The sequence below is a fragment of the Panthera onca genome, chromosome B1 (assembly GCF_046562875.1).
Source record: "Panthera onca isolate mPanOnc1 chromosome B1, mPanOnc1 haplotype 2, whole genome shotgun sequence".
Taxonomy (NCBI): domain Eukaryota; kingdom Metazoa; phylum Chordata; class Mammalia; order Carnivora; family Felidae; genus Panthera; species Panthera onca.
Window position 1 is genome coordinate 5,371,677 of NC_138342.1, and position 25,969 is coordinate 5,397,645.

Here is a 25,969-nt window from a genome sequence, read left to right on the forward strand (position 1 = left end):
TAGGGCATTACTGAATAATTGCGTTTCTAAGACGGAGCTGAGGACTCTTACCCGGAACTTCTGATTGATGGGATAGATGACTTTTGCCTTCAGTGCAAATGCTGTGATGTTGCTGTTGAAAGATGGCTCACATTCCTGGGGAGGAAGAACACATGGCATCGGGTGCTTTCTAGAAAATGAAGGATAAACCGCTAAGAGTTACAAAAATGCCACACCCCATTTGTAACAGTGGCCTTGGAAAGGGACTGTAACAGGCTCATTTAGATCCCAGTAGGTGATCACTTGTTAGAAGGATGGGTGGGTGGATGGGTGGATGGATGGGTAAATGAATAGGTGGATGGATGGACAGATGGACAAATGGGTGGATGGATGCATGGGTGGATGGGAAAATGGATGGATGGGTAGATGGATGGATGGATGGACAGACTGATGGATGCATGGATGGATGGATGGATGGATGGATGGATGAATGGATGAATGGGTGGATAGGTAGATAGGTGGGTAAATGGATGGATAGACATATGGACAAATGGGTGGATGGATGAATGGGTGAATGGGAAGGTGGATGGGAAAGCGAATGGGAGGATGGATGGATGGATGGATGGATAGATGGATAGATGGATGGATGGATGAATAGATGAATGGGTGGATAGGTAGAGAGGTGGGTGAATGGATGGATAGACATGGACAAATGGGTGGATGGATGAATGGGTGAATGGGAAGGTAGATGGGTAGGTGGATGGATGGATAGATGGATGGATGGATGGATGGATGGGTGGATGGATGATGGATGGATGGATGAATGGATGGGTAAATGAATAGGTGAATGGATGGACAGATGGACAAGTGGGTGGATGGATGCATGGGTGAATGGGAAAGGGGATAGGTGGGTGGATGGGTGGATGGATGGATGGATAGATGGATGGATGGATGGATGGATGGATGATGGGCAGATGGATGGGTGGATGATGGATGGATGGATAGATGGATGGATAGATGGATGGATGGATGGATGGATAGGTAGATAGAGAGGTGGGTGAATGGGTGGATAGACATATGTACAAATGGGTGGATGGATGAATGGGTGAATGGGAAGGTGGATGGGAAAGCGGATGGGTGGGTGGATGGATGGATGATGGATGGATAGATGGATGGATGATGGATGGATGATGGATGGATGGATAGATGGATGGATGGATGGATGGATGATGGATGGATGGATGATGGACGGATAGATGGATGGATGGATGGATAGATGGATAGACGGATGGATGGATGGATGGATGGATAGATGGATGGATGGATGGATGGATGGACGGATGGATGAATGGGTGGGTGGATGATGGATGGATGGATGAATGGGTTGACAGGTGGATAGAGAGGTGGCTGGATGGATAGATGGACATATAGACAAATGGGTGGATGGATGAAAGGATGGGTGGGTGGATGAGTAGATGTTATATAGCACATTCCTTATTTAATTCCAAGTCTTCAGCTTTGAAAGAAATAAGTATTTAAATAACATGACAAAAATTTATGAGCGTTCCTAAAAATTGTGAACCATCTTTTAGTGGAAAAGAAAACAGAGTAGTTTTAGCATTGCCAGGGGCGTAAACATTTACACACGGTAATATTCACACAAGCCTCTGGATCAGAGCCTTCAATGAAAAGCAGTTGGGCAAGTCTTTTCACTTCTCTGAGCCTCAGTCTTCCCAAACAGAAAACAAGGTACCGTATGTGCCCCTCGGTCCGTGAGACAAAGCACCCAGCAGAGTTGCTGGGACAGAAGAGCCGCGAAGCAAGGGTGGGGAAGAGGTGCCTTCCCGGGGAGCCTTCTCTGACCGCAACTGGAAAGACTTACTCCCGGCTGCTCAAGGTTCCCCACATCCTCTCTGTATCTCCCTCTGCTGGAGCCACCCCCTGCATTTTGCTGGGCGTGCTGAGTAAATGTTTTGGAAACCACCTGCTGGGCATGATGGTGAACAGGCAGCCGAATCAGGAGCCTGGCGCTCCAGACCACGAGAAATCTCGACCTGCCGGGCGAAAACTGCACCCGCATCTACTGCAACGCTGTTCAACCAAAATTTCTGAAGAAAGAGCTCCATAACCAATGATTTCTTGTTGCCAACTTTACCTCGGGATAAGATACCCTATCACAGGGGATACAGAAAGATTTACCACTACCTCATGATGCGGGCACTGGGACAGCACCCGACAGCGGTGTGGCCCAGGACGCCTCCCAAGTGGGTTTCGCTGAGATGCCCTTCTGAGCAGGGTGGGGGTGGAAGCCACATGGCGAGGGCTGGACCTTGTCATTTCCACCTGTGCTTCATGACTCACAAAAAACAGACTTAGATGACGAGAATGGGGCAGACCACCCACGTGTGCCACCGCCAAGGGCCCCGCCGCTGAGTCTACTGTCTTCATTTCTCATGGGGGAGACGAGACACAGAGCAGTTAAGCCGTGAGCCCAAGGTCACACAGCTGATAAACGCCAGAACCGGGATTTGAGCTCAGATTCCCTCCTCTTTGGCTGACACCTTTCTGCCTCCTTCAATGTCATACAAAAAAGAATGAGGGTAAGAGCCAGGAGGTTAAAAAGGAAGTGGGTGTTCAGTAGAGAAGAGCCCTGGGCTGGTGTCCCCACCCTCCAGGAGCACAGGCCACATCCTGAGATACTTTGTTATTCCCACACCCCAACCTGCCATGTAAAATCAACCACAAATTCCACACTCAAACTCCTAAATGTCACTCAGACCCACAGCCCTGGCCACAGCCACCACCATAATTACCCGAAGGGCTTCAACAGCCTCATAACTGGCTCCCGTCCATGCACTGAGTGCCTACTATGTGCTAGGCTCTTAATGCCTTCTTGATCATTTAATTATCACACGTCAGCCAGTTTGGGGAGATCTGTACTATTTCCATCATCCCTATTTCATGCAGCAAGGCTCAGAGGTTAATACCTTCCAATTCATTCTCTACGTGGCAACTGAATGATCTTTTGAACTTGGAATCCCCCTCACTGCCGGCTTAAAACCCTTCCTGGCTTCCCTGTGATCCGAGGGAGGAGGGCAAAGCCTGCCCTGGCCCCCAGCATCCAGTCCCCATCTCTGCTTGAAGCTGTGCAGGTACAAAGGCAAAGGAGGACCGTAAGATTGAAAAGGCTGATTTCAGAACAGGTTACATAATTTGCGGGGTCCAATACAAAGTGAAAATGGGGGGTTGTGCATCTTATCAGAAAGTGATTAAGAATTTCAGGACAGCAGGGTCCAGAGAGCAGAAGCAGGGCCCGACTGAGCTCAGGCCCTGTGTGTTTGCGCGGGCTGCACGCCCGGGAAGCCGGTCCGGGCTGCTTTCCAGTGGACACTCGCCTGCTCAGAGAAAACCGGGGAAGCGGAGGGCACCACTGTGCTTTTCTAAACTTCTTACAAACAGAGGCGAAGAGAAAGCACAGCATGGGAAGGGTGGAAAATGAGAGGAAGGGCGTGGTCGCTGCCCTGCAGGGGAGACAGACAACAAAAATTGCACTTAATGTGAAAAACATAATTAGAAGAACAGGATGAATAGGCTGGGGTCCACCCGAGACACAGGGAAGCAGAAGCCGGGCCTGCGCATCAAAGCGTCAAGTCCAGCTGAGGCGTTCCCGATCCGTCTGGGGAGCCTGTGAATGCGCCCCATCCACCTGCAGTTTCCACCCCATCCACCCACAGGATGCAAGCCCATCGAGCACCGAGGACCGACCCCGTGACGGTCACGATGTTTGTCAGGATGAAGGGCCCGAAAGGGCTTGGCAAATGGAATCCAGGAGAAAACTGGCTTCTGCTGGTTTTGGTTTTGTTTCTTTTTACAGCTTTTCTTATTAAGTTCAGATGCCCTCCAAATTCTGATGACCTTCCCAACAGCAGCGATACAATTATACAGAAAATTGGTCGTAGTGCAAGTTCACAATGTAAAACTTCCCCAGCTGAAGCAATGCAATTATTCAGAAAATTAGTGAAAGCGTAATCGCAGGAAAAGAAAAGGCATCTCGCTCACCAACATCAAGGTGTTCTTTCAGTGAGTGCGTGGATGCGACCACAAAGGAGCCATCGCCCCAGCTCTCTTCATCCTGGGCAATGGCATGCCTCAGAGCCTTCTGGAGTTTTCGGTTTGTTTTTGACCGACATGAGCTATTTATCGAAATGAGGTTCATGCCAGGAGTGGCCTGGGCCACAAATGCCTTGGGTTTTCTGTGCATTTCAGGACATCGGCGTTAGAGCTCAGCTCGCCCGGTCCGAATCAGTCCTGGCTGCATTCCTTGACAAGCTCAGCCTGCAGAAGGCAGGGCATTTTGGCAAAGCCGGTCACTGGAACAGGCAGATCTTTAACTTAACTCTTGGCAATTATTAGCTAGATAATGGACATCGGCTGGCATAGCTAAACAGTTAACAGGTAAAGCGTTACTGGGAAAAATAGAGTGGGGCTTCCAGGGAGGTAAAAGGACTGGGCTCCCCTGCAAACGCTGAGAGATCGCTGCAGTCCTGCAGTCCGAATATTTGCAGAGTTAGCAGGTGATCAGACAGGTTAGGTTTCTTGTCCAATGCCACACAGCAAACGGGTGACGGGACTGGGGCCGGCTTCTGGGGTCCTGGATCCCCAAGCCTGTCGTGTTTTCATCATCTCCAAAGCTGCCCTCTGCGTGAGCAGGGTTGTATCCAGGCAATTCAACCACAGAAAGCGTGCAATTTAACAATTTCTAGCATATTCACAGCTATGCACAGCCATGACCACAGTCAATTGGGGAACACTTTTACCGTCTCCAAAAGAAACCCTTTCGCTGTCACCTCTCTCCCTCCCACACCCTCCTCCCCAAGCAACCACCAACCTCCTTTCTGTCCCTGTAAATGTACCTGTTCCGAACATTTTATATGAATGGAATCCTCTGATAGGTGGTCTTTTGTGACTGGCTTCTTTCAGTCAGCATATCTTCAGGCTCCATTCGTGTTGAAGCAGGTACTAGGATTTCGTTCCTTGTCATGAACACGGTGCACACGTTCTCGTGCACACGTATGTTCCCACTGTTGGGAGCATGGTTTTGATAACACGGATGATAGGGCCAGAGGGCCAGAGGGTGAGGGAAAGACACACAGACACACGGAGATGCGGACAGACAGAGAGACACGAGAGAGAGGGACACACAGACAGCTGCACCAACACACGCACGTGCAGCCACATGGGGACACCAAGCGCCTGGGGACAGAGAGGCAGGGAGCATGAGCCGGACACACAGCACCTATGTGCCAGGGGCCTGCTCCCGCTGCAGCCCCGCGAGGGCAGCTAATCCATCCATCGGGCCGCGTAAGGGAAGCCTGTGTCCAGAATCCTCGGGAAGATAGATCTGCCTCGTGGGGCTGCTCAGAGAGGTGCTTGGGGGTAATCTACACGAGTGCTCACCATCATTCAAAAGTGACATATGTGAAAATGCCTGACATTCAGTAGGTGCTAAAAAAAAAATCTCAGTTCAGTCTTCCCCTTTTCTCAGGACGTTCTCCATCCCTCCCTCTCCCTCTCTCTCTCTCTCTCCCTATCTACCTGTGTAAATGTCTATATTTACCTTTGGGCAATTGAGGGTAAATGGCCAGGATCCATAGTATTTTCTGGGGACCGGCAAGCGTCTAGAAATAGCACACCTTTGGAAGAAACGCCCTCCTTATCCACAGAGCTCATGCATGAAATGATGCCCCACGGCGAGCTCAGGCTGGGCAGTGTGGGGGCCAGTGAGGAAGGAACGGGGAGAATCCACCTTCAACATGTCTATCAAGAGGTCCAGAGCCCGAGTTCCTGGACATTTACTTAACATTCACGTAAAAGAAATAAAACGAAATGGAAACAAACTTACGTACAAACACTCACAGAGGCCTCATTCAGAAGAGCCAAACCCTGGAAACAACTCGTATGGTGATATATCCCCACAGTGGACTAAGCAATTAAAAGGATAGATTGGGGGAGCCTGGGGGGCTCAGTCGGTTAAGCCTCCAACTTCGGCTCAGGTCAAGAATCTCACAGTTCGTGGGTTCGAGCCCCGCGTGGGGCTCTGTGTTGACAGCTCAGAGCCTGGAGCCTGCTTTGGGTTCTGGGTCTCCCTCTCTCTCTGCCCCTCCCCCACCTCAGGAAGAAGTAAACATTAAAAAAAATTTTCAATAAAAATTAAAAGGGATGGATTACTGATAAGTGCAGCCATACGGTAAAAGCCTCGAGAGCAGTGTGTTGAGTCACTGTCAGCACAAGAAAGCACAGGATTCTAGAACAGTGAGACCACAGTGGTGATGGGAATCACACACCTGCCACTTCTGGAAGGAGCAGGGAAGGTGGTAGACTGGAAGGAGGGGGAAGGTAAACAAGAAAGGAGCAGGGGGGGAGCTTTCTGGGGCGACGGAACGTTCCAGATCGGGGTGTTGGCTACAAGTGGAAAACTTAAAATTTGTGCACTTTGCTGTATGTAAATTATACTGCAGGAACGAAGCCTGTTGGGAAATCTGTCAGGGGCTCATCTGGATGACATCTGTGCTGCCAGGCAGGGCACACAACACCCAACGTGCGACTCGGCAAACAAACCCAAACACGCGGCTTACGTCCACAGCCTCCTCCTTCGATGTCTGTGCGTGTCTCTTCCTCCTCCCGGACGGGGAGCCGGTTTCCGAGGGGTCCTGTACGTTAGACTCCAAATTCTTGAGCAGACTCTGAGCATCGTCTTTCTAAAATCCAAAGGTGGGGGTGGGGAGAACACAGGGAAGCCGGTCAGCCTGGTGCCCCCATACCTCGAGCCGTCACCTCCTCACCCAACGTGTGCACATCTCCGTGCCTCTGCCTGGCCCCTCTGTGCGTAGCGCCCTGCCTCCTGCCTCCTGCCCCCGCCCGGGGTCGGGTCAGCCACACAGCCTTCATGACTGTCCCATCCCCACTGGATCAAAAGTCACTCCATTGTTCTTCTGGGTTGGTGGCCCCTGGCAGCCTGTGAGCTCCTTGGGGTAACAGCTTACTGCGGGAAACAGCCCATCAATATTAATTTTCCTGCTAACCCCCATAATGCCACTGGATGCGTTTAAGAAAATATTTCAGGTAACGGTACAGTATAGAATGGTTTGTATTGGGAACCACGGCTGATCCTCATTATGGGAAAGGTTCTGTATTTGTAAATTTGCTTACTTGCTGACATTATTTGTAACCCCCCCCAAATCAACACTTGTGGTGCTTTTGGGGGTCACTCCTGGGCAGGTGCAGGGTGGAGAGAATTTGAGCTGCCTGACTACATTGTCAGGGTCTCCTACTGCAAACAGGTGGCCCCTTTTGTTCTTAATGCCATTCTCCTCTCACACATCCGTGCTTTCTGTTGCTAATGTAGTTGTTTAAAATAACCCCTAAGTGTAGTGCTGGAGTGTGGTCCGGTGTTCCCACGGGCAAGAAAGCTGGCGTGTGCCTCACGGAGAAAATGCACGTGTTGGATAAGCTTCGTTCAGGCATGAGCGATAGTGCTGTTGGCCGTGAGTTCAATGTTAATGCATCAACAATATGTGCTAAATAGAAACACACATAAGACAAAGTTACATATTGGCTGGTTAATGAAGATGCTGTGGCCGGAGTCTTCCAGGAACCCAGCCCTGTGTCTCCCCTGGGAGCAATGATGGAGTCTTTGCTAATTCTGGCTTTGCAGTGATCTCATAGGTCATGATTATCAACCGTATTTAAAATCCCATCACGCCAGAGACACGTATCAAGCCCCTCTTGGGGCTGCTCATGGATATAATCTTTGCCTTGAAGAAATATCGCCCGTTGGTCATTGAATTAGTCAGCAACTGCTACGAAGCATCACTAAGCCTCAGGCTTATTCTAGTCACTGGGAATGGAGTAATGAAGGAAGTAAACAAAGCCCCTGCCTTCATGGAGCTTACATTCCAGTGACAGGGCGACATAAATAAATACGTAGAGAGTAGGGGTGGTAAGTGGTACAGAAAAAAATGACGTAGGACAGGAGGATGGAGAGCAATAGGAGGAGAAGGCCTCTTGGCCAAGGTGGCATTTGAGAAAAAGCTTTTAGTGAGAGAGCCAGCTATTCAGATAGCTCAGGAAAAGCTTTCCAGGAGAGGACACCACAAGTGCAAAGGCCCTGTGGCAGGAGCGTGTCCAAAGAAGCCCTGTGGCTGCACCAGCGTGGGGTGTGGTAGAGAGGTGTAGATGATGAAGCCAAGGACTCAGGGATTGTTTGTTTGGCAGTTACGGCTGACCAATACAAGGGTTCCACAGGCAAGCACCTAATCAGATCATCCTATGGTAGCGACTGCAGGAGATAAACCTCACCCACTCCACACGGGGGCATCATTATTTTGCTCCCCAGTGAAAAACAACCAGGAAGCCAAGGATCGCCAGCCACTTGAGGACAAACTCTAAATGAAAGAGAAACCCCAAACAAACCAAAAGAAAAAGTGAACCAAACATAGATGCTGTGTGGGCAAAAAGAAAACTTCAAATGAATCAAGCAACTATAATATCCTCAGTGAAAATTAAATTAAAATTTAATTTAATTAAAATTTAATTAAATTTAAAAAAAAAAAAAGGAAAAGAATCATCAAAGAGAGTGAGTTTCCACATCATAAGGCCTCCTGAATACACAGTAGGAGGGAGGGGAATCTATTGATTGTCAACAACATCCATCCTGGTGCCTCTTCTAAGCTGGGAGCAAAGATACTTCCTTCCAGATTCTCCAGGGGAACAAAACAAAGTTATCAGCGATCAGAACAAAATCCCATGTCTCCACATCAACAATGGCAGTTGGAAGGCAATGGGGAAAAAAATGCCTTCAAGATTCCCGGGTTGGCGGGGGAAGGGGGGTTATTCCCAGCCTGGCGTCCACAACCTAACTGCTCTCACCAAGCTAAGTGTAAAGACAGAAGGACACAGATACTTCCAGACACAGAAGTTCTCAAAAGCACCTCCCTCTATCTCTCTCGCAGGAAGATCCAGGAGTTCATGCTCTACCCACGTGAGGAGATTAGCCCAGGAAGACAGTGCAGGAGATCCCTGGAAGAGGATGTAACTACAGGGAGGTGAAGACGTTCCAGGGTGACGGCCAGAGAGGTCCCACTGGTGACAGCAAAAGCCTAGAGTATCCGCTGCTTGATGTTGAAAAACAAAACGGTCCCTGGGAGGGCTCCTTAAATGTAAGTGGAGATTACCCACCTCCAGAGATTCTCATCAGTGAGTCTGGGATGGGGCCCAGGAACTGGCATTTCTAACAAGCTCCCAGGAAATGCTGTTGCTGGTTTGGTCCAAATGAGTCACAGTGGTCCAGAGAGCCAACCCGGTTGAGACGGGAGCAGGCGAGAAGTTTCCCGGTGTTTGCAAGAAGATAAAACCTATCAAATGCTTAACGCCCTCAAGTGTCTCGACAAGAAATGTGTATAAAAGGAGGGGTGTTCGGTGTTATATGAATGAGCAGGAGAATCGAAGCAAATGGAAAAAAACCTGGGTAACTATTAATTTCAGCGAAAACAAAAGGCAGTGAGAAAAAGGAAAGTAATCACAATTGCAGCTGATCCTTGACTCACGGTGAAAAAGTGCTTCCAGAATCCTGACAAAGGGAACACTGAACACTGATTGAAACAAAATTACCCAATAGCCACACAGGGAGGGTGGTGGTGGCGGCTGGGGTGGGTGTGCATATGAAACAGAAGAAAAGAGAGCTGAACCCTCCCGGGGGGTCCGGGGGTCCGCAGTGTGAAGTCAACGCTATGCCTGAAGCCAAAAATGCAAGAAGGAGCCGGGGAAGCAAGTTCTTTAGAAAGGGGAAGAAAATTACCCTAAAACCAGCTGAAAGAGTTGGACGCGTTGCTTTCTGAGCCGGGGTAAGCAAACACTCGATGAGCAGGTAGAATGCCAACGCAAATAAAAAGTTTTGATGATGAAATAGATACAACGAACGCACAAAGGAAAAGGAAAACAACAGAAAGAAAGCGGAGCAAGGTAAAATTATGAGCTGGGTGACCTGGACCAGAGGAGAACAGGGAACCCAGCACGCAGGAGGGAAGAAGTACCTCATCTAGCCTGAGGGGGTCTTTTCTCTGCCTCCTGAAGGATCAGCGCGGGAAAGGTCAGAGAGCAGGGAAAGCCGAGAAAGGTCACTGCAGGCAGAGAGAATGAGTGTGCAGAAGTGGAGAAGCAAGGAGATACTGGGTGGCTGGAGAACAGGATGCTGTGGGTGCCTGGGCACCTTGTGTTGAGGCTGGATGTCCCAGGGAAGGTGATCACCTTGTACTCCATTTCCTTACGCTGGGAAATCGGACATAATCTTCTGTAGGCGACCAGCAGTCACTGGAGGTTTTTAACCCAGACAGTCAGATTGCTGCGTGGGCATTTTAGAAAAAGAGATGTAGGGAAGAGAAGAGGAAAAAAGGAGTCGACGTAGAACGCTGTTGCTGGGGCGCCTGGGTGGCTCAGTTGGTTAAGCATCTGACTCTTGATTTCAGGTCACGATCTCCCAGTTCGTGAGTTCGAGCCCCGTGTCAGACTCTGCAATGGCAGAGCAGAGCCCGCTTGGGATTCTCTCTCTCCCTCTCTCTCTGCCAAACCTCCCCCCCTCCATGCACACATATTCTCTCCCTCTCTCTCTCAAAAATAAATAAATAAACTTCAAAAAAATAAAGAAGGCTGTTCCTAAGGTCCCATCCAAATCATCAGAAAACCCCGTCAGCCCTACCCTGGAGCCAGAGCCCCCTCTAAGGCTACTGCCCTAGTCTGAGCCACCATGACCTTCAACCGGACTAATGCAGGCCTTAGTGGCCAGCTGCACAAACCCAAACCCCGTGAGCCTCAGCTGTGACACGGGCCACCGGGCCACCGCTATGGTGTGAAGGTTTGTGCCCCACCCCCCACTCACAGGCTGAAACCCCAACTCACAAGGTGATGGCATTTGGGGGTGGGACCTTTGGGAGGTGATTAGTTCCGGAGGGTCCAGTCTTCCCGAAAGGGAGGAGTGCTTTTACAAAAGAGTCCCGGGGAGTCCCCGACCCTTGTACTCTCTGAGGACAGTGAGAAGTCAGCAGTCTGCAACCTGGAAGAGGCACTCACCAAGAACCCAGCCGTGCTGGCCCCTGATCTGGGACTTCCAGCCTCCAGAACTGTCAGAAATAAGTTTCTGTGGTTTGTAAGCTACACAGCATATGGTATTTTGTTACTGCAGCCCGGACAGACCAAGACAGAGACTGACCGTTACCGCACCAAGTAGCAGATGGCCTTCAGAGCTTTCGGCTCTGATTTAGGTGTTCAGACAGACTGGGGTTGAAATCCAGCCCCCCTGTTTATTCACCACGTGGCCCTGGACCGAGAACAACGTTGTGGAGCCTCGATTTCCTAACCTGGCATGTGAGGATAATGACAGTTCCCCCACTCAGAGGTCTGGAGCGAGAACATAGAACCCAAATCCCACAAGCGCTTGGCTCGGAACAGGTCACCCAGCAAAGGCTCTGTACGTGTAACCTCTCTCTTCACACAAGAAGCCGAGGTCTCTCAGTGTCCCTTAATCACCAGCGGGATGTGACAACCTCAACCTTGCCCATAAGCATTCAACACATTTTACTTTCAGCCTTTATCACTCCTTTCCAGCAAAAACGCTCCCCCGAAGTCCAGGGGCAATATGAAAGAGCCCGCATTTCCACCTGCTGGGCTTGTCTCCTTCTCCAATGGGCCAGGAACTCAGGCAACAAGACCACACACCTCAACTCAGATCCTACCAGACTTTATCCTTCAAAGAGGTCAAAGCTGCAAGGACCCAAGACAGTGATCACGTCACTCCTGATCGAATGAACGCCTTGCTGTATGCCAGACCTCTCCGCACGACACCCCATCCCGCAACAAAGGTCACGCGAAGCCCCCACCAATCCCCTTCGTGCATCTAGCCTGTGACCACTGCCTCTCATGGAGAGTACAGTGACTTTGGGCTTAGACACGCATCTGTCACTTTGGCAAGTCACTTCACCTCTCTGTGCCTCAGTGTCCTCAAACGCACAGTGGGGTCACTGACAGAACAAACTCACAAAGCTGTTTTGGGGATTCAATGAGATAATTCAGGTAGACGATCCGGCTGAGGGCCCGGCACACAGTCAGCAGTCAGCAGGTGGTAGCAGTATGGTTTCCCATCACGGAGCTCAGCAGGTTGTGTTACAATCAAATGTTTACTTGCAGCCTTTTTCTGGAGGCTGTGAACCTCCAGCAGCAAGGGCGGGGTCTACCCTGCACGGGAATGTGGCGTCTCAGCCCCTCAGGACGGTGGCTGCCAGAAGGCGCTCATCAAACTTTGTAGGGATGAATGAGTGAATGAATGAATGCATGAATGCATACCAGGGTGGCAGCCGGGTCTACAGAGGCTAGTTGGGTCACCCACCCAGCAGGAAGCAGAAAGGATGGGTAGGGATCGCAGCCCCCCCACCCCACCCCGTCCACCGTGCTCAGCCGGGCCCCTCGGCCAGCTGCTAATCCAATCCCGTGGTGCCACAGATGTGGAGACTGAGGCCCAGAGCGCTTTAGCGGCTGTCTGTGAACGCACGGCGGAGTAGGACGGAGCAGCCCCTTCTGGGGGCCCCAGGGCGGTGTCCTCCTGTCACTCCACCGCCGCCCTCCCCTCCCCCACTCTGGAATGGATCTCCAGCCCCCTTCCCAGGGCAGAACCAGGTGCGCTCATTGCCCGCGATCTCGCTCGAGTGCGCACGGGGCGCAGGAGGCCCGCGCCGCGCGCGTCCCACACCCGCGCGTCCCGCCAACCTACCCACCTGGTGCCGTGGGCGCGGGCGGGCTGCGCGGCAGCCGAGCCAGAGGCCGAGGCCGAGGCCGAGCGCGGCGCCCAGCAGCACGGCGGGGGCCAGCAGCGCGGGCGCCGGCCGCACTGCGTCCCGGCCCAGCGGCAGCCGCGCGTCGCTCCCGCAGGCCGCCGCGCCGCGGGCCATCGGGGGCGCTCAGGCGGCGGGCGGGCCGCATCGCCCCCGCCGCCGCGCGCCGCCTCGGCCCGCCGCCCGGGGCACCGTCCCCGCCAGCTCGGCGACAAGCGAACTCGGAGACCGGGCGGGCAGGGGCGCGGCGCGCTCCACCGACTCCTCCGGCCTGCGCGCTCTCCAGCCTCCGGCTCCGCTCCCCCTTCCCGGCGCGGCCCGGCCGGAGGGAGGAGCCTGGGTGGTCCGCCCAAAAGTTGGAGCCGCCCCCCGCCCGGCCTGCCCTCGCACTGAGCATGCCTGGAGCGAGGCGCGCGGCTCGGCCAGGGGAGTCCCCGGGGCCTCTTGGCTTCCCGGGAACGAAGGAGGTGGGGAGGGGGGTCCCCCAGCCACGGAGGACGGTGTTGCTCGGTTAAGTTTCTCGAGCGTGTAAGATGGGCTAAGCATTCAGCCTGTTGATGTCAGTAACTTTCTCAACAGCCCTCCGGGATGGGTACTTATTCTCCGCCTACTCTCCAGACGAGGAAGCTCAGGGTCACGGCGGCTAAGTGACCTAGTGAGAGTCCGACTCCAGTCCCGCTCCTCACCCGGACCGGTCGGCCGTCTGTGGACCACACAGTCCGCCACTGCCTCTGAACTTGTTAGCCTGAAGGCTCCTGTTTTAATCCCCTTCTATGGATAGTCAATAGTTTCCTCTATGATAATGTGTAGAGACAGGATTGTTACACCCAGCCCGCACTAGGAACGAGACACTGCGTGGTCATTCATTCGCTCAGTCTTCACAGAGAACCTGCTGATGGAACCAGCCCCAGGCCCGCAAGGGACCAGACGAGGTCCAGACACCGGATATCTCACGGCTGTGCGGGGAGATAAACAACTCGAGGAATTCACCATCTGCTCTTTGCTTGAGCAAACATTTACTGAGGCATTACCTCATGAACCTTCCAGGTGGGCAAGGTGGGAACTATTACCCGGTTTTACTTTTTATATAATAAATGGACACCCAGAGAGGAAGAGTTGCTCATTCCAGGTCTCGCAACTAGGAAATGAGACAGATACATTAACAGCCGTGTCTGGCTGGCTTCAGAGCTCGCACTCTCCACTACTTAAATGTTTCCTTAGAAGCATCTCCAAGGCTTCTGGGAACGTGTATGGGGCAAACAACCTGAAGTTCTTGCTTTTTATGCTGGCTGTTTCTTCGGACATTAAGAACTTATTTTTTAAATGCAGTGTTCTTTGCGTTTTACTTTATTGTAAAGTTGTTTGGCTCTTAAAACCACCCTGTAAATTACTCATGTCAAATAGAACGGATGCTTCAGCAATATGCTGGCATCTAGCCTTCGGCCTTGGCTCACTCCTGGCATCCTGCCAGATACCCCCTACCCCCCCAGGGCAGTGGTACCTCTTGTGGGGAGCCTGGCTAATACATTTTCAGACTCTCAAACCCCACTGCCTTGTCTGTGTCGAGTCAGGGAGGGCCTGTCCTTGGAGGGGTTGGGGGAGAAGGAACGGACAGGTGCCAGTCTTACTGGCCTGAGGCTGCTCGACAGACTGCAGGATAGGAAACTTCTCCCCAAGGAGCAGGTCACTGAGGACTCAGGGAAAGCAAGAGGAAGCAGAGAGACTACTCTACCTGGCTCTCTCCCGATATCTGTGGCCCCTTCCTTCTCTACAACCATACCCCCTTGGACAGTTCAAGGAGTTTCTTCACCGGCTGCCTCCTGGCTCCAGGCACCAAATCCCCTCTCTCCCGTTCCCCACAGTGGCTGGGTAACTAACTCTCTGCCCTGGAAACTGATAGATACCTAGGCAGGTCCAGGGGCTAATCCACAGTAAGGGTTCAGGAAATATGAGCCCAATGGGGCTGAACTAAATCCAATAGAAAGTGAGAGTAGCCTTTCCCTCTGGTTCCTGATCCCCGAGTCTCCCTCCCAGCCCCTCTTTATCTTGTCCTGTCCCCTCAGGGCTCTCCAGGACACAGGGCTATCTGCCTCTCTAGATGCTTCTCCGTTCTCTGATAAGGGTTTGGTGGGTCTGGAGCAGGCTTTGGGGGCAGCCCGGTGTGTGCATGTGTCACGGAAGCCTCCCCGGAGGAGATGGGTCTGAGCTGAGAACCGGGAGGCATCAGTGGAGGGGCACTTGGAGCCTCTGAAATCTTTGGGAGAAGACGAGTGACCCGATCCGGATCTGATTTGGGTAGAGAGGAGCTCCCAGGCGTGGCGCGAGCAAACCCAAGTGTGGCCCCAGGCTCGCTCCCGCCCTCCGCCCCACGCCCGTCCCCCACCCAGCCTCCTCCCAGCCCGCCCAGTCCCAGATGCCCGAGCGTGTTCCAGAAAACTTTCCGCGGCGGCTCGAACTGAGCATGCTCGGCGGCGGGGCGGGCCTGGGGTCCGGAAGCTCCGGCGACTCAGCCGCGCCCGCCACCTTGGGGTCGCCGTTCCGGAGGGGCGATGGGCGCGGCGGGCGTCGCGGGGAGCGCCACGTGGGTGCTGGCCGGGGGCCTCCTGGCCGCAGCCCTGGCGCTGCCCGCTGGGCCCGGAGGCCGAGGCCGGCTCCCCGCGGGCCCGGGTGCCCTCGGGCGCCCCCTCGGACGGCAGCGTCCCTCGGGTCTCCCCGCAGCTCCCCGGGCGGGGCCCGAGCGGACTGCGCAGGTAAGGAGGGCGCTTCCCCCGTCTCCGGTCGGACTCAGGCCGGGCCGGGCTTCGTCTACACCGGCGCGGGGAGGCCCCTTCGAGTTGGGGAGACTATCGGAGGGAGGGGAGGGCAAGCTCCGAGTAGGACGCTTCGGGTGTTTCTAGTGTATCGCGCTCAGACCCGCGAAGTCCCAGGAAAGGAGCAGCGCGCGCGGTGTCTGCGGGCTTAGGCTTTGCCGGCCGCCTGGGTCGAATCTCGCTCCGAAGCCTAAAAGCCCTGTGACCTGGGCAAAGTCGCTTCACTTCCTGTGCCTCCCGATTCCTGGTCTGTGAGCCTTTGCAGCGACCACCCCGCGGGTGGGTGCCGAGGTAGGCGAGTTCGCTTGGGTGCAGCGTCCGCAGAGGGGAGCACGCCTGGAGTGCAGCGGCTGTTAGAAGCCCAGTTGGGATTCCTGGCTGGAGTTTCATTGACCGTCTTGGTTGCTGAATTTACCCACTTCCCACCTTCCCCTCCCACTGTGGCCACCAACCTGGGAAGGCACAGAGCCCTGGCTCTCTCCCTAGATTCCCCTTTCCCCTGCCTCCAAAAGTGGCCATCAGTTCTGCGTCCTGCCCCCCCTTACCCAATCCGCTGGACTTTCTGCACCCCGCTCCAGCCCTTAGCTTCAGTCCCCACTACTTAGCCTCCGGCCTTTGGTGACTGTTTCTTCTGAGTCTCCCCCACCCCCTAATTTGTGCTCTCTCCCACTCATTTCCCCCAGATGGCTGACGTCCAGGATGGGGGATCTGTCTGTGGTGTGCGATATACTTATGACCACTTTCCTCCCCAGCCCACACCCCCCTCCCACCAATCCCTGGGAGAGTTAGGCTTCTGTTCCCAGAACTGCCCTTTTCAGTGTCCTCTCCCCTCAGGCCTTGGGGTCCTCCCCATCCTCCCCCAGGGTCTGGCTTCCCTGGTCCTGTTGGGTTCAATGCCTGCAGGCCCCAAGGTGCTTGCTACATGTGCTACAGGTTTTTAGGGCCCTTCAAGGAGATTCTGTTCATTTTCTATTATTAGATATTCACTAGAGAAGACAAAGTAATAACACCGTTGATTTACTGAGCTTTTGAAAAGTCCCCATGGCAACATTTCACAGGGTCCTTTCATGTACTCCTGTCCCGTGAGGTGGGACGTGTCTGGCCCATTTTGCAGAGGACAAAATCCGGCCGGGGAGCCACCCATCCCCCCAGGCCCGTGCCGTGCTCTCACTCTGGTCCCCGTGTTCAGAGCCCCCTCACCTGGCCTGCTCCGCACTTGCTCTGAGAAACCAATGCCGGAACATTCTTGTGGACACTTGTTGCTAGGCTCCACAAGAAAGTGCTTTGAAAACCTGAAGATAAATGCTTAGTGTTATCTTATTATCTGTCCCTTCCTGCAAAGGATAAACTGAGAGGTGGTTACAACCATTTCCCAGATGGCCTAAGTAATGCTCTGTCCAGCACGGGAGCCACTAGCCACTTGTGGTTATTTAAACGTAAACATTTCAAGTGCTTAATGGCCATGTGTGCTAGAGGCACGGACTATAGAACATTCTCACCATGGCGGAAAGTTCTGTCGAAAGTTCGTTGGAAGGAGAGAAGGCCTTGAAGGGTTGAGTGGACAAGACGCTTCTGAGTTAGCCGTTCACTTCTGGTGTTTACGGACAAGTTTCTAGGTGCCAGGCCCTGTTTGGGATATAAGAGAACAAGCAGTCTCTCCTCTTAGGAAGTCTGCATTCCTGGGGCAGGACAAGGCCTCAACAGTGGTGCCAGGCAGTGGTTTAGGCTGCAGAGAGAAATACAGTGGGCAGAGTGGGCTGGGAAAGACAGCAGTGAGTGCTGTCTAGTCGAGTGGTCAGGGTGGGCGCTTTGAGGAGGTGGCAGGTGAGCGGAGCCCTGGGTGGAATGAGGGAGGGCAAGGCCATGTCCAGGAGAAGAGCCTTCTGGAGTGCCACGCCAGAGGCCAGAGGTGGGGTGTACCTGGTGTGGCCCAGGACCAACAAGGAGGCAGGGGGGTCGACAGAGCGAGGGGGGGGAGGTACGGAGGTGATGAGGCCAGAAGGGTGAGGAGTGGCAGATCAGGAAAGGTCCCGTGGCTTATGCTCAGGATCCCGGCTGTGATTCTAAGCAAGGTGGAAGGCAGGTGAGTGTTGAGCTGGAAAGTGACACGCTGTGGCTCATCTTTCTAAAGAACCCCCGCCTCCCCCTGTCCTGGGGGCAGGGAAGAGGATAGAGGACCGAGAGCAGAAGTGAGAGCAAGAGTGGAGGTGACTGGGAGACCAGGCCAAGGTGGAGGGATGCTGGACCAGGGTGGTTAGAAACAGGGGTTTCTGATGTATTTCGAAGGTGGAGCCAGTGGCTGTGGATTGAGAGAGAGAGAGAGAGAGAGAGAGAGAGAGAGAGAGAGAGACAGAGGAGTCAAGGATGAGGCCAAGGATTTCCGCCTGACCACGTGGAAGAATAGAGATACCATTGGCTACATTAGGAATTCGGTTCTGGTCTTGCCGAGTTCAGTTTGCCTCTGAGGTGGGCATACAGTGGAGTGTTAGATGGGCAAGTGTTAGATGGGCAAGTCTGGACTTGGGGGAGGGATCCGAACTGGTGACGCCGGGCAGTGGTCAGCTGAGAAATGGCTGAGCTCACCTTGGGGGGAAGCGGGGATTGGGAAGAGGGAGGCCTTAAGGCAGCGCCCTGGAGCTGGTGGCTAGGCAGGAAGAAGGAGGGATCCAGCAAAGGAGATGAGAAGGTGTGGCTGGTGTGACAGGAAGGCAACCAAGACTGCGACCCAGAAGTCAGGGGAGGAGAGCACTAAAGGGAGGGAGGGGCTCGGTGTAGGCAGAGCATTGCCCCCCAAAGACCTCCACATCGATCCCGGAACCAGTGAATGTGTTAGGTTACCTTGCAAAGGGGAGTTTACGTTGCTGATGGTTACTAATCAGCTGACCTCAAAAGAGAGAGAGGTCGTTGGATTATCTGGCTGGTGCTGATGTAATCACAAGGGTCCTAAAACATGGAAGGGGGCGGGGGGAGGAGATGTGGCGTTGGAAGGAGGTCATGGCGATGCGGTATGAGGAGACCCTGCTGCCGCTGGCCTTGAAGATGTGGGAGGGGGCCCTGAGCTAAGGCGCGTGGGTGGCCTCCAGAAGCCAGAGAAGGCCAAGAGATGGACTTTCCCTTCGAGCCTCCAGAAAAAATATGTAGCCCTGCTCACGCTTTGATTTTAGCCCGTTGAGGCTCACGTCACACTTCCGGCCTCAAGAAGCGTAAAGTAATAAATGTGTGTCGCTTTGAGCTCTTAAGTTCATGGTGGTTGTTACAGCAAGGATGGGATGCCAGTACGTTCCCATATCGGATGCCGCTGGTGGGTCGTGTGCAGTGAGGACGGACAACCAGCCGTTAAACGGAGCCTTGTAGAGGTCATGGTGACCTTGTCAGGGGCTGCCATGTTGGAGGGAGGGATGACCAGGGAGGGGAAGGCTGGGCATTGAAAGGGGCTATCGGCTGCCTTCTGAGCACCGTCTCCGTGAGAGCAGGCTGCTTCGTGGGGCCAAGGAGCCCCTGGAGAGGCACCCTCCAGGCTGGTGCTACCCAGAAGCCAGGGAGATCCCTGGATACTTGGCCAGGGGCTCCTGGCACCTGGGCTTTCATGGGTTGTTTGCCCCCTTGGAATCTGCCCCTTCGAGGGGAAATGTTTGTTGGTAAAGAGACCATCATCCCTCGGTGAGGTCAGGGGCCAGGTCTGGTGTGCTCGCCTGGGGGTGCCGAGTGCACAGCCTGTCGTGCAGCAAATTCTGGCGAGAGAAGGGGTGGAAAGTTCCAGGGGGCAGGGGTTGTACAGACATGCAGATGCGTGGGTGTTGGGTGCACAGTGGAGCCCCTGTCCACTCTAGAGACCTCGTGGATGTGTATTTTGTAAGTTAATAGCCTTTCTGTTTTAGAACAGTTTCAGATTTTAGAAAAATGGAGCGCATAGTACAGAAAGTTCGTATATATCTGCCCTGACCACACACCCGGCTTTCCTTGCTAACGTCTCACCTTAGTATAGTACGTTTGTTGTCGCTAATGGACTAATACCGTTATCGTTATATTATTATTAAAGTCCATAGTTTATTCCGACTCTCTGAGCTTTTTTGTTTTCTTCTTTTTTGTTTTTAATTTTTTTTTTTTTAACGTTTATTTATTTTTGAGACAGAGAGAGACAGAGCATGAATGGGGGAGGGTCAGAGAGAGGGAGACACAGAGTCTGAAACAGGCTCCAGGCTCTGAGCTGTCAGCACAGAGCCCCACACAGGACTCGAACCCACGGACCGCGAGATCATGACCTGAGCCGAAGTCGGCCGCTTAACCGACTGAGCCACCCAGGCGCCCCTGTTTTCTTCTTAACCTAATGCCCTTTTTCTGTTCCAGGATTACATCCAGGACACCATAGTATAACATTCAGTCATCTTGTCTCCTTAGGCTTCCCTCGGTCGTGCCGGTGTCTCAGACTTTCTTTGTTTTTGATGAACTTGGCAGTTTTGAGGGTCCTGTCCGTTGTTTCGTAGGGTGCCACCTCCCAGGATTTGTCTGGGTGCATACCTTCAACATGCCCTACCGCTGTTGGTGTTGACCTTGGCCTCCTGGCTGGAGTAGCGTTGGCCATCATTCTCACTTTTTGTGTTTCTCATCTTCCTCCTCCTGTATCGTACTTGCTGGGAGGAGGTCCCTGTGCGCCGCCTGGATCTGTGTTGTTATCGTGAGGTTGTTTCCCCTGCCGGGTGGCGGTAAAGACTCACTCCGTCCACACTGCTGTATCACAACAGTGACAGGCGGAAGGACTCTTGGGGAAGGGGTACCTCCTTCTGCCTGGTGGAAGGCACTTTATGAACTGGCGGCTCTATTGGCCACGTACTCCTGTCCGAGGAGACTCTGGGGACGGCGTTCACGTCGGGTGTGAGGGACCCGGCAGACCCCCAAAAGAGCAGGCGTGCGGGGCAGCTCCTGTACGGTGGCTCCCATCGCTCGGTCACTGTTACTGCTGTTACAGTGACACGTGGACATGTGCTTCTGCTTGTAGGAGATAAACCACTCAGTTGGCATGGAGAGAAGGGGGCCTCCCTCTCCGGCCCGCAGGGACACCACCCCTTTCCCCAAGGCCACCCAGGCTGACGCTTCAGAACCTCCTTCTAGACTTTGCCACATGATAGGTGGTCCTGATACTTTATGTAGCATATTGTTAAAAGTATAATTATTCATGAAATATGTAATTAGTGTTAAGTGGGTTATTGAATACCTGCATTCAGTATCTACCTTCGTATCCCGTTCCCCGAGTCTGGGGATTTTACTGGAAAATGAGAACGGCGCTCACTTCACTAGCTTGTGCCGAAGACTGTTTGTGTAACTCATCTGAGTGCACAGCAGGGGACCCAGCCCATTTCAAGGGCTCAACCAGGCCAGCTTTGTTATTATTATTAATTTTACGGTAGAAAGGTCTGGGCCTTTCCAGGGCCCAGTGTTTTACAGAGGTGGAGTGGGAGAGTTAGCTGGGCCCTGTTTGGGCAGGTTTCATCCCTGAGCAAGGTGAAGCATGCTGGGAGGAGGCTTTGAGATCTTCACGTCTTAGATGAGGGTCTGAGGCTCAGAGAGGCTGAGAGACTTGGCTAAGGACACACAGCACGTAGACTGTTCTGGCTAGAACCCACTTCTCTGGACTCCCTGTCGAGTGTTTTACGAGCCACTCCATAGGAACTTGCAAGACTGTGGGAAGGCAGAGGCTGGAGTCCCAGCCAGTGTCACAGGGTGGGCGAAAGGCAGAGCTGGGATTCGAACTCAGGTCTATCCGAGTACATTGAAATTTTGACCACATGGTGCTGCCTTCCCAGACAGCCTCCCCAAATGCAGTCAGGACTGAGCTGATGGTCTCTGTGGGAAAGAGAAGGTAATCCCGTACTCCTGGTGGGGGTGGTTGCTCTAGAAAAATTTATGTCAGATTTCCGGGTAAAAGTGCAGCTCCTTTCTGTGTGAGCCATTTACGAAAATGACGTTCAATCACTTGTTACAAGTAGGGTCTTCGGTTAGTGACTTTCGCCTTTGAAATTTTCTAGGACTTGCCCCATTTGATTTGGCCCAACGTAGAAAGCTCTCGCCTTAAGACCGAAGGTAAGTTTGTCTTTTGCTTGATTGTTTTCGTTGCTTTGGCTCTGAAAGAGAATTAGACTTAAAGTCACAGCCCTCTTGCCTCCACCTGCCTCACATTCCACTGACCTGCCCACCTTGGGCAAATACATCATGTTTTCCGCTGACCTGATAGGGCAAGGGCAGTGCGTCGCCCCTCCAGCAGCTGGCCGAGCCCTAGTGCACAGAACAGGGTTCAGGGTCAGGTGGCCTGTCCTGAGTCTCCCCCAAAGGAGTCTGATTGAATACAGTATGTGCATATTAGCCAGGTGTGTGAGTTTCCCGCGGCTGCTCTAACAAATCACCCCAAAGTTCGTGGCTTAAAAACAACACAGATTTACTCTCTTGGAGTTCTGGAGGGCTACAGTTCAGAATCCGTTTAGCTGGCTGAAGTCAAGGTGTCGGCAAGGCCGTGCTCCCTCCGAGGCTCCGGGGAGAACGTTTGCTCCTTTTCCAGCCTCTCTGGCTATGCTCCAATGCAGTCCGTGGGTCCTGGCCCCTTCCTCTATCTCAGCACCAGCAGGCCGGCGTCTTGCCTCAGTGGTCCCGTGGCCTTCTCCTCTTCTACCTGTCAGCTCTCTCTGCCTCCCTAAGGACACCTGCGATGACATTTACTACCCACCCGGATAGTCCAGGTGATTTCCTCATCTTCAGGACCTTGATTTAATCACATCTGGGAGGTTCCTGTTGCATACAGGATGACATATTTACTGGTCCCCTAGATTAGCTCCTGGGCACCTTCAGGGGTCATATATTAGTCAGCCCACCACATCAGGAGACAGAAATTGAGCTGAAACTCACCTACAGAAAACCGAACTGGCTGGCCTTGTAACTGAACCGTGCAAGCCTGGGCGTGGCCAGATCCAGGGGCTCCGCGTGCCCGGGCCACGTCTTTCTTTTTCATCTCAGCCCCACTTTCCCCTAGGAGCCTTTGGGGAGCTGTAACAGCCAGCCCTTATGCAGTGGAAGACTTCTCAATAGCTTGGCAAGGGCTCTAGGGGCGACCGATGGGCTCAGCCTGAGTCCTGTGTCTGTCCCCGGCCCCATCACTGGGGCTGTGGGTGGACTCTTCTGGGCTCTGTGCCTCATTCTGCCTCCTGGGGACTTGGATGGACTGGGGGCCAGGCTGGCCCCGCTTGTCTGCACAGACTGAACAAGATGCTTCCTGAGAAGAGGAGGGGCCTCGCTGACAAAACTGTCTTTTCAGCAGAGTCTGCTCGGCACAGATTAGACATACACCTTCCTCGGGGATCCTCCTTCATACCAGGGCTGCCCAGATCTCACTCACTTGCGGAGTTAAAAGGTATTTCCCAGGTCTTTGTTTACTCTCTGCCAACTTTACATTTTCCAAAATACAGTTTTCGTTTGAGTAAAATAGGTTGAGATGATCTCACTGCAGTGGTAGAGAACCTTTTATTCATTGATGAGGCAGGTCTGTGGGCGAGAGGGAGCAGACTGCATTAAGAGCAGGGGACGGAGCAGTAAGATCCCTGGGAGGGGCTTCAGGGAGGGCTTCCTGGAGGAGGTGCTCCGGTGCTCCCAGCAGCGTCCTGAGAAGTGACAGTTTAGCAGGACAAGGGGATGGAAGGAGGAGCTTCCAGGCGTGTGGCAGCCAGAGGCAGGAGAGTGAGGGGACAGCCCAAGAACTGCAAAGACAGTGCAGATGTCCCTTGTGCTGGTGGCCAGAAGGGGGAGGCCACTGAGCGATGATGTGCTGGGTGGTGATAGTCACGGTATGGCCCAGATTCCTTCTCTACTGTCTGTCAACCCCAGAAGCGCCTTGTTCAAGTTTTCATCAGAGCCTGTGTTTGGGCCTTCTGAGGGCCAGGGGCGTGAACAGGTGCACCAGAGGTAAAGCCGAGTGTGGCCTCAGATTTTATGTCCGGCAAGTTTGCCGAGAAAGCATGTGTCCCTTAGCCTGAGGGACTGGGTGCGGGTCCAGAGACGTGCGTCCAGTCCCCCTGGCACCTGTGTGATTTATTCAGACCTTCCTGAGTCAGCAGCCGGCCTGGGAAGGCGCCCAGTCCCTTCCATGGCGAGGCCCCAATGCTCGCCATCATCCCCTTTCCAACTTTGTGACCTGCCTCAACCCCAGACGCTGTCCGGGAAAAAAGTTACCAGTTTTATCCAGGATCCAGTTCCACACCTTTTTTGTTGTTGTTGTTCAAGTGCTTACTTATACCAACACGTATTTTGAAGTTATAAAAGTTGGCGAAAGCACTCGTAAAGATCTTGCTGTCCATACACTGTAAGGAAGACCGAAAGGGAAATTCATTCTCAATCAGAATCCAGTCTGTGTCTGGATAGAAGGTAAACGTTGAAAACGCACGATTCTGCAGACGTGTGAATTTCTGGCTTCGAGCCCTGGTTACTCCTGAGCGTGTTCACGTCTAGCCTGTCATCTCGTTTGCTCCGTAGGGAGCCCCATCTCAGGGATATTTTAGCCACGTCCCCAGGGGAGGGAGACTGAGGCTCAGAGTGTTCCGGGGCCCCATAGCCGATCAGCACCCCCTCCTGACAGCCCAGCCAGTGTGTTTTAAGTCATGTTTCTGTTACTCATGGCGCCTGTGAGTTGTCAACATACTGACACAGGGCGAGTTCTGGAGGGACCCTGTCCATGTTGGGTGACTCAGCAGGCGCTGTGTCTGGCCGTGGCCAGTCCTCCCCAGAGTCACCATCAGTGGTGCTCACCAGGGGCCCATTCTGCAGGAGACAGGTCATCTGGAGGACCCAGTGAGGTGAGACTTACTCTCCTGTCCACTGTGCAGTTAGGGAAACCGAGGCACGGGCAGGTTAGATAACTTGTCCAAGGACACAGCTGATGAGTGACGGAGTCAGGATTCGAACTCAGGGCCGTCTGATGCCGTGTGTGTGTGTGTGTGTGTGTGTGGGAATCACCCAGGGCCCCCTACCTTGCCTGGTGGTCTGATTCGGTAGGTCTGGGAGGGGGCCCGGGAATGTACCTTGTATCACACACCCACTTGGTGAAACACTCTCTTCAGGCTCGATGGCCCCTCAATGAGCCTGTCTCGTATTCCCGGCAGAGAGAGGATAAGTCATTCGTCCGTTCATTCATCCACTTACTCGTTTTCAGCCAACCCCTCTCAGGCGCCTTCCGCATACGTGTGGTCTGCCTCCCGAGTCCGTCCCTGCGTCTTATCGCCTTCCCGCCCGTCCCTGCAGACGCATCACTGTTTTGCAGGGGGAGCACCGTTTGGAAGGAAATTCAGCAGGAAAAGTGAGGTCTTTAACCCACTCCTGGCTTCCGCAGCCTCCAGTGAGCCCTGGACTCCATCCACGCTTGCTTTTACCCCCTCGGGGCCCAAGAAGACTTTGTCTAAAAGAGAGTCTCCTATAACGCAGCGCCTGGTAAGTAACGCGTTTGGTACGTCAACAGAAATACCAGAAGTTGGCAAGAAACCAGTTTGGGGCCAACGGTGTAGGAAATGCCACGGGCTTTGGTTCTTCAGAAAAGTCTGGTCCTTCTCTTTCACTAAATAGAGTTTTCAGTCCAAAGAGCTTTTCTCTTCTGTACCACGTCGAGTGTTTGAGATGAATCGGAGGTTTGAATCTGAGCCGTGGGCTGCTGGTTCTGAAGCGGGGCTCTGGTTCTGCTTCGGCTGGACCGATTGGCTGCCAGCTGTCAGAAACCCTGCTAGGGACAGTAATGGTGAGTGTGTAATGAGTATTGACTGCGCCAGTCCCTGGGCTTAGCATCGTCTGTGCATCATCTCACTGGAGCCTCATTACGAGTTCTGTACACAGGTGCTATGTTTAGGGAGCAGGATGAGAGAGATTATGAAACGTGTTCAGGGTCCCGCAGGTAAAGTGGCTGAACCCGAGGCGGAGTCCCCACCCCTGCTGTTGTTTTTTGTTTGTTTGTTTGTTTTTTGTTTTTTCTTTAAAAGGTTTATTCCATTTTTTTAAATGTTTATTTTTGAGACAGAGAGAGAGAGAGAGAGAGAGACAGAGTGCGAGCGGGGGAGGGGCTGGAGAGAGGGAGACACAGAATCTCAAGCAGGCTCCAGGCTCTGAGCTGTCAGCACAGAGCCCGACGTGGGGCTCGAACTCACGAGCCTCGAGATCATGACCTTAGCGGAGGTTGGACACCTAACCAGTTGAGCCACCCAGGCGCCCCTGCTGTCGTTTTCCATTCTGTTTTGTTTGTTGGCTCACATAGGACTGCCTTTTTTTTTTTTTTTAAGTTTA

At 53.3% G+C, this 25,969-nt stretch overlaps 2 protein-coding genes across 7 annotated transcripts in view; one reads left to right on the forward strand and one right to left on the reverse strand.

The window, feature by feature from the left end:
- Positions 1 to 13,187, reverse strand: part of EVC (EvC ciliary complex subunit 1) — a 74,424-nt gene extending 61,237 nt beyond the window's left edge. For 2 of the 4 annotated variants that reach the window (XM_078446269.2, XM_078446268.2), the window contains exons 1-3: positions 12,801 to 13,187; positions 6,615 to 6,737; positions 52 to 135 (exon numbers count right to left, since the gene is read on the reverse strand). In XM_078446269.2, the coding sequence (XP_078302395.2) occupies positions 52 to 135; positions 6,615 to 6,737; positions 12,801 to 12,974 (381 nt within the window). In that variant the 5' untranslated portion in view covers positions 12,975 to 13,187. Of the gene's footprint in view, positions 1 to 51; positions 170 to 6,614; positions 6,738 to 10,070; positions 10,333 to 12,800 lie in introns of those variants that run through there. The other 2 variants (XM_078446271.2, XM_078446270.2) reach the window with 2 other exon arrangements.
- Positions 13,188 to 15,302: 2,115 nt separating this feature from the next.
- The window catches only part of EVC2 (EvC ciliary complex subunit 2), a 134,028-nt gene continuing 123,361 nt past the window's right edge, over positions 15,303 to 25,969 (forward strand). For 2 of the 3 annotated variants that reach the window (XM_060655459.3, XM_060655461.3), the window contains exons 1-3: positions 15,304 to 15,607; positions 21,691 to 21,745; positions 24,963 to 25,129. In XM_060655459.3, the coding sequence (XP_060511442.3) occupies positions 15,407 to 15,607; positions 21,691 to 21,745; positions 24,963 to 25,129 (423 nt within the window). In that variant the 5' untranslated portion in view covers positions 15,304 to 15,406. Of the gene's footprint in view, positions 15,608 to 21,690; positions 21,746 to 24,962; positions 25,130 to 25,969 lie in introns of all 3 variants that reach the window. The other variant, XM_060655460.3, reaches the window with a different exon arrangement.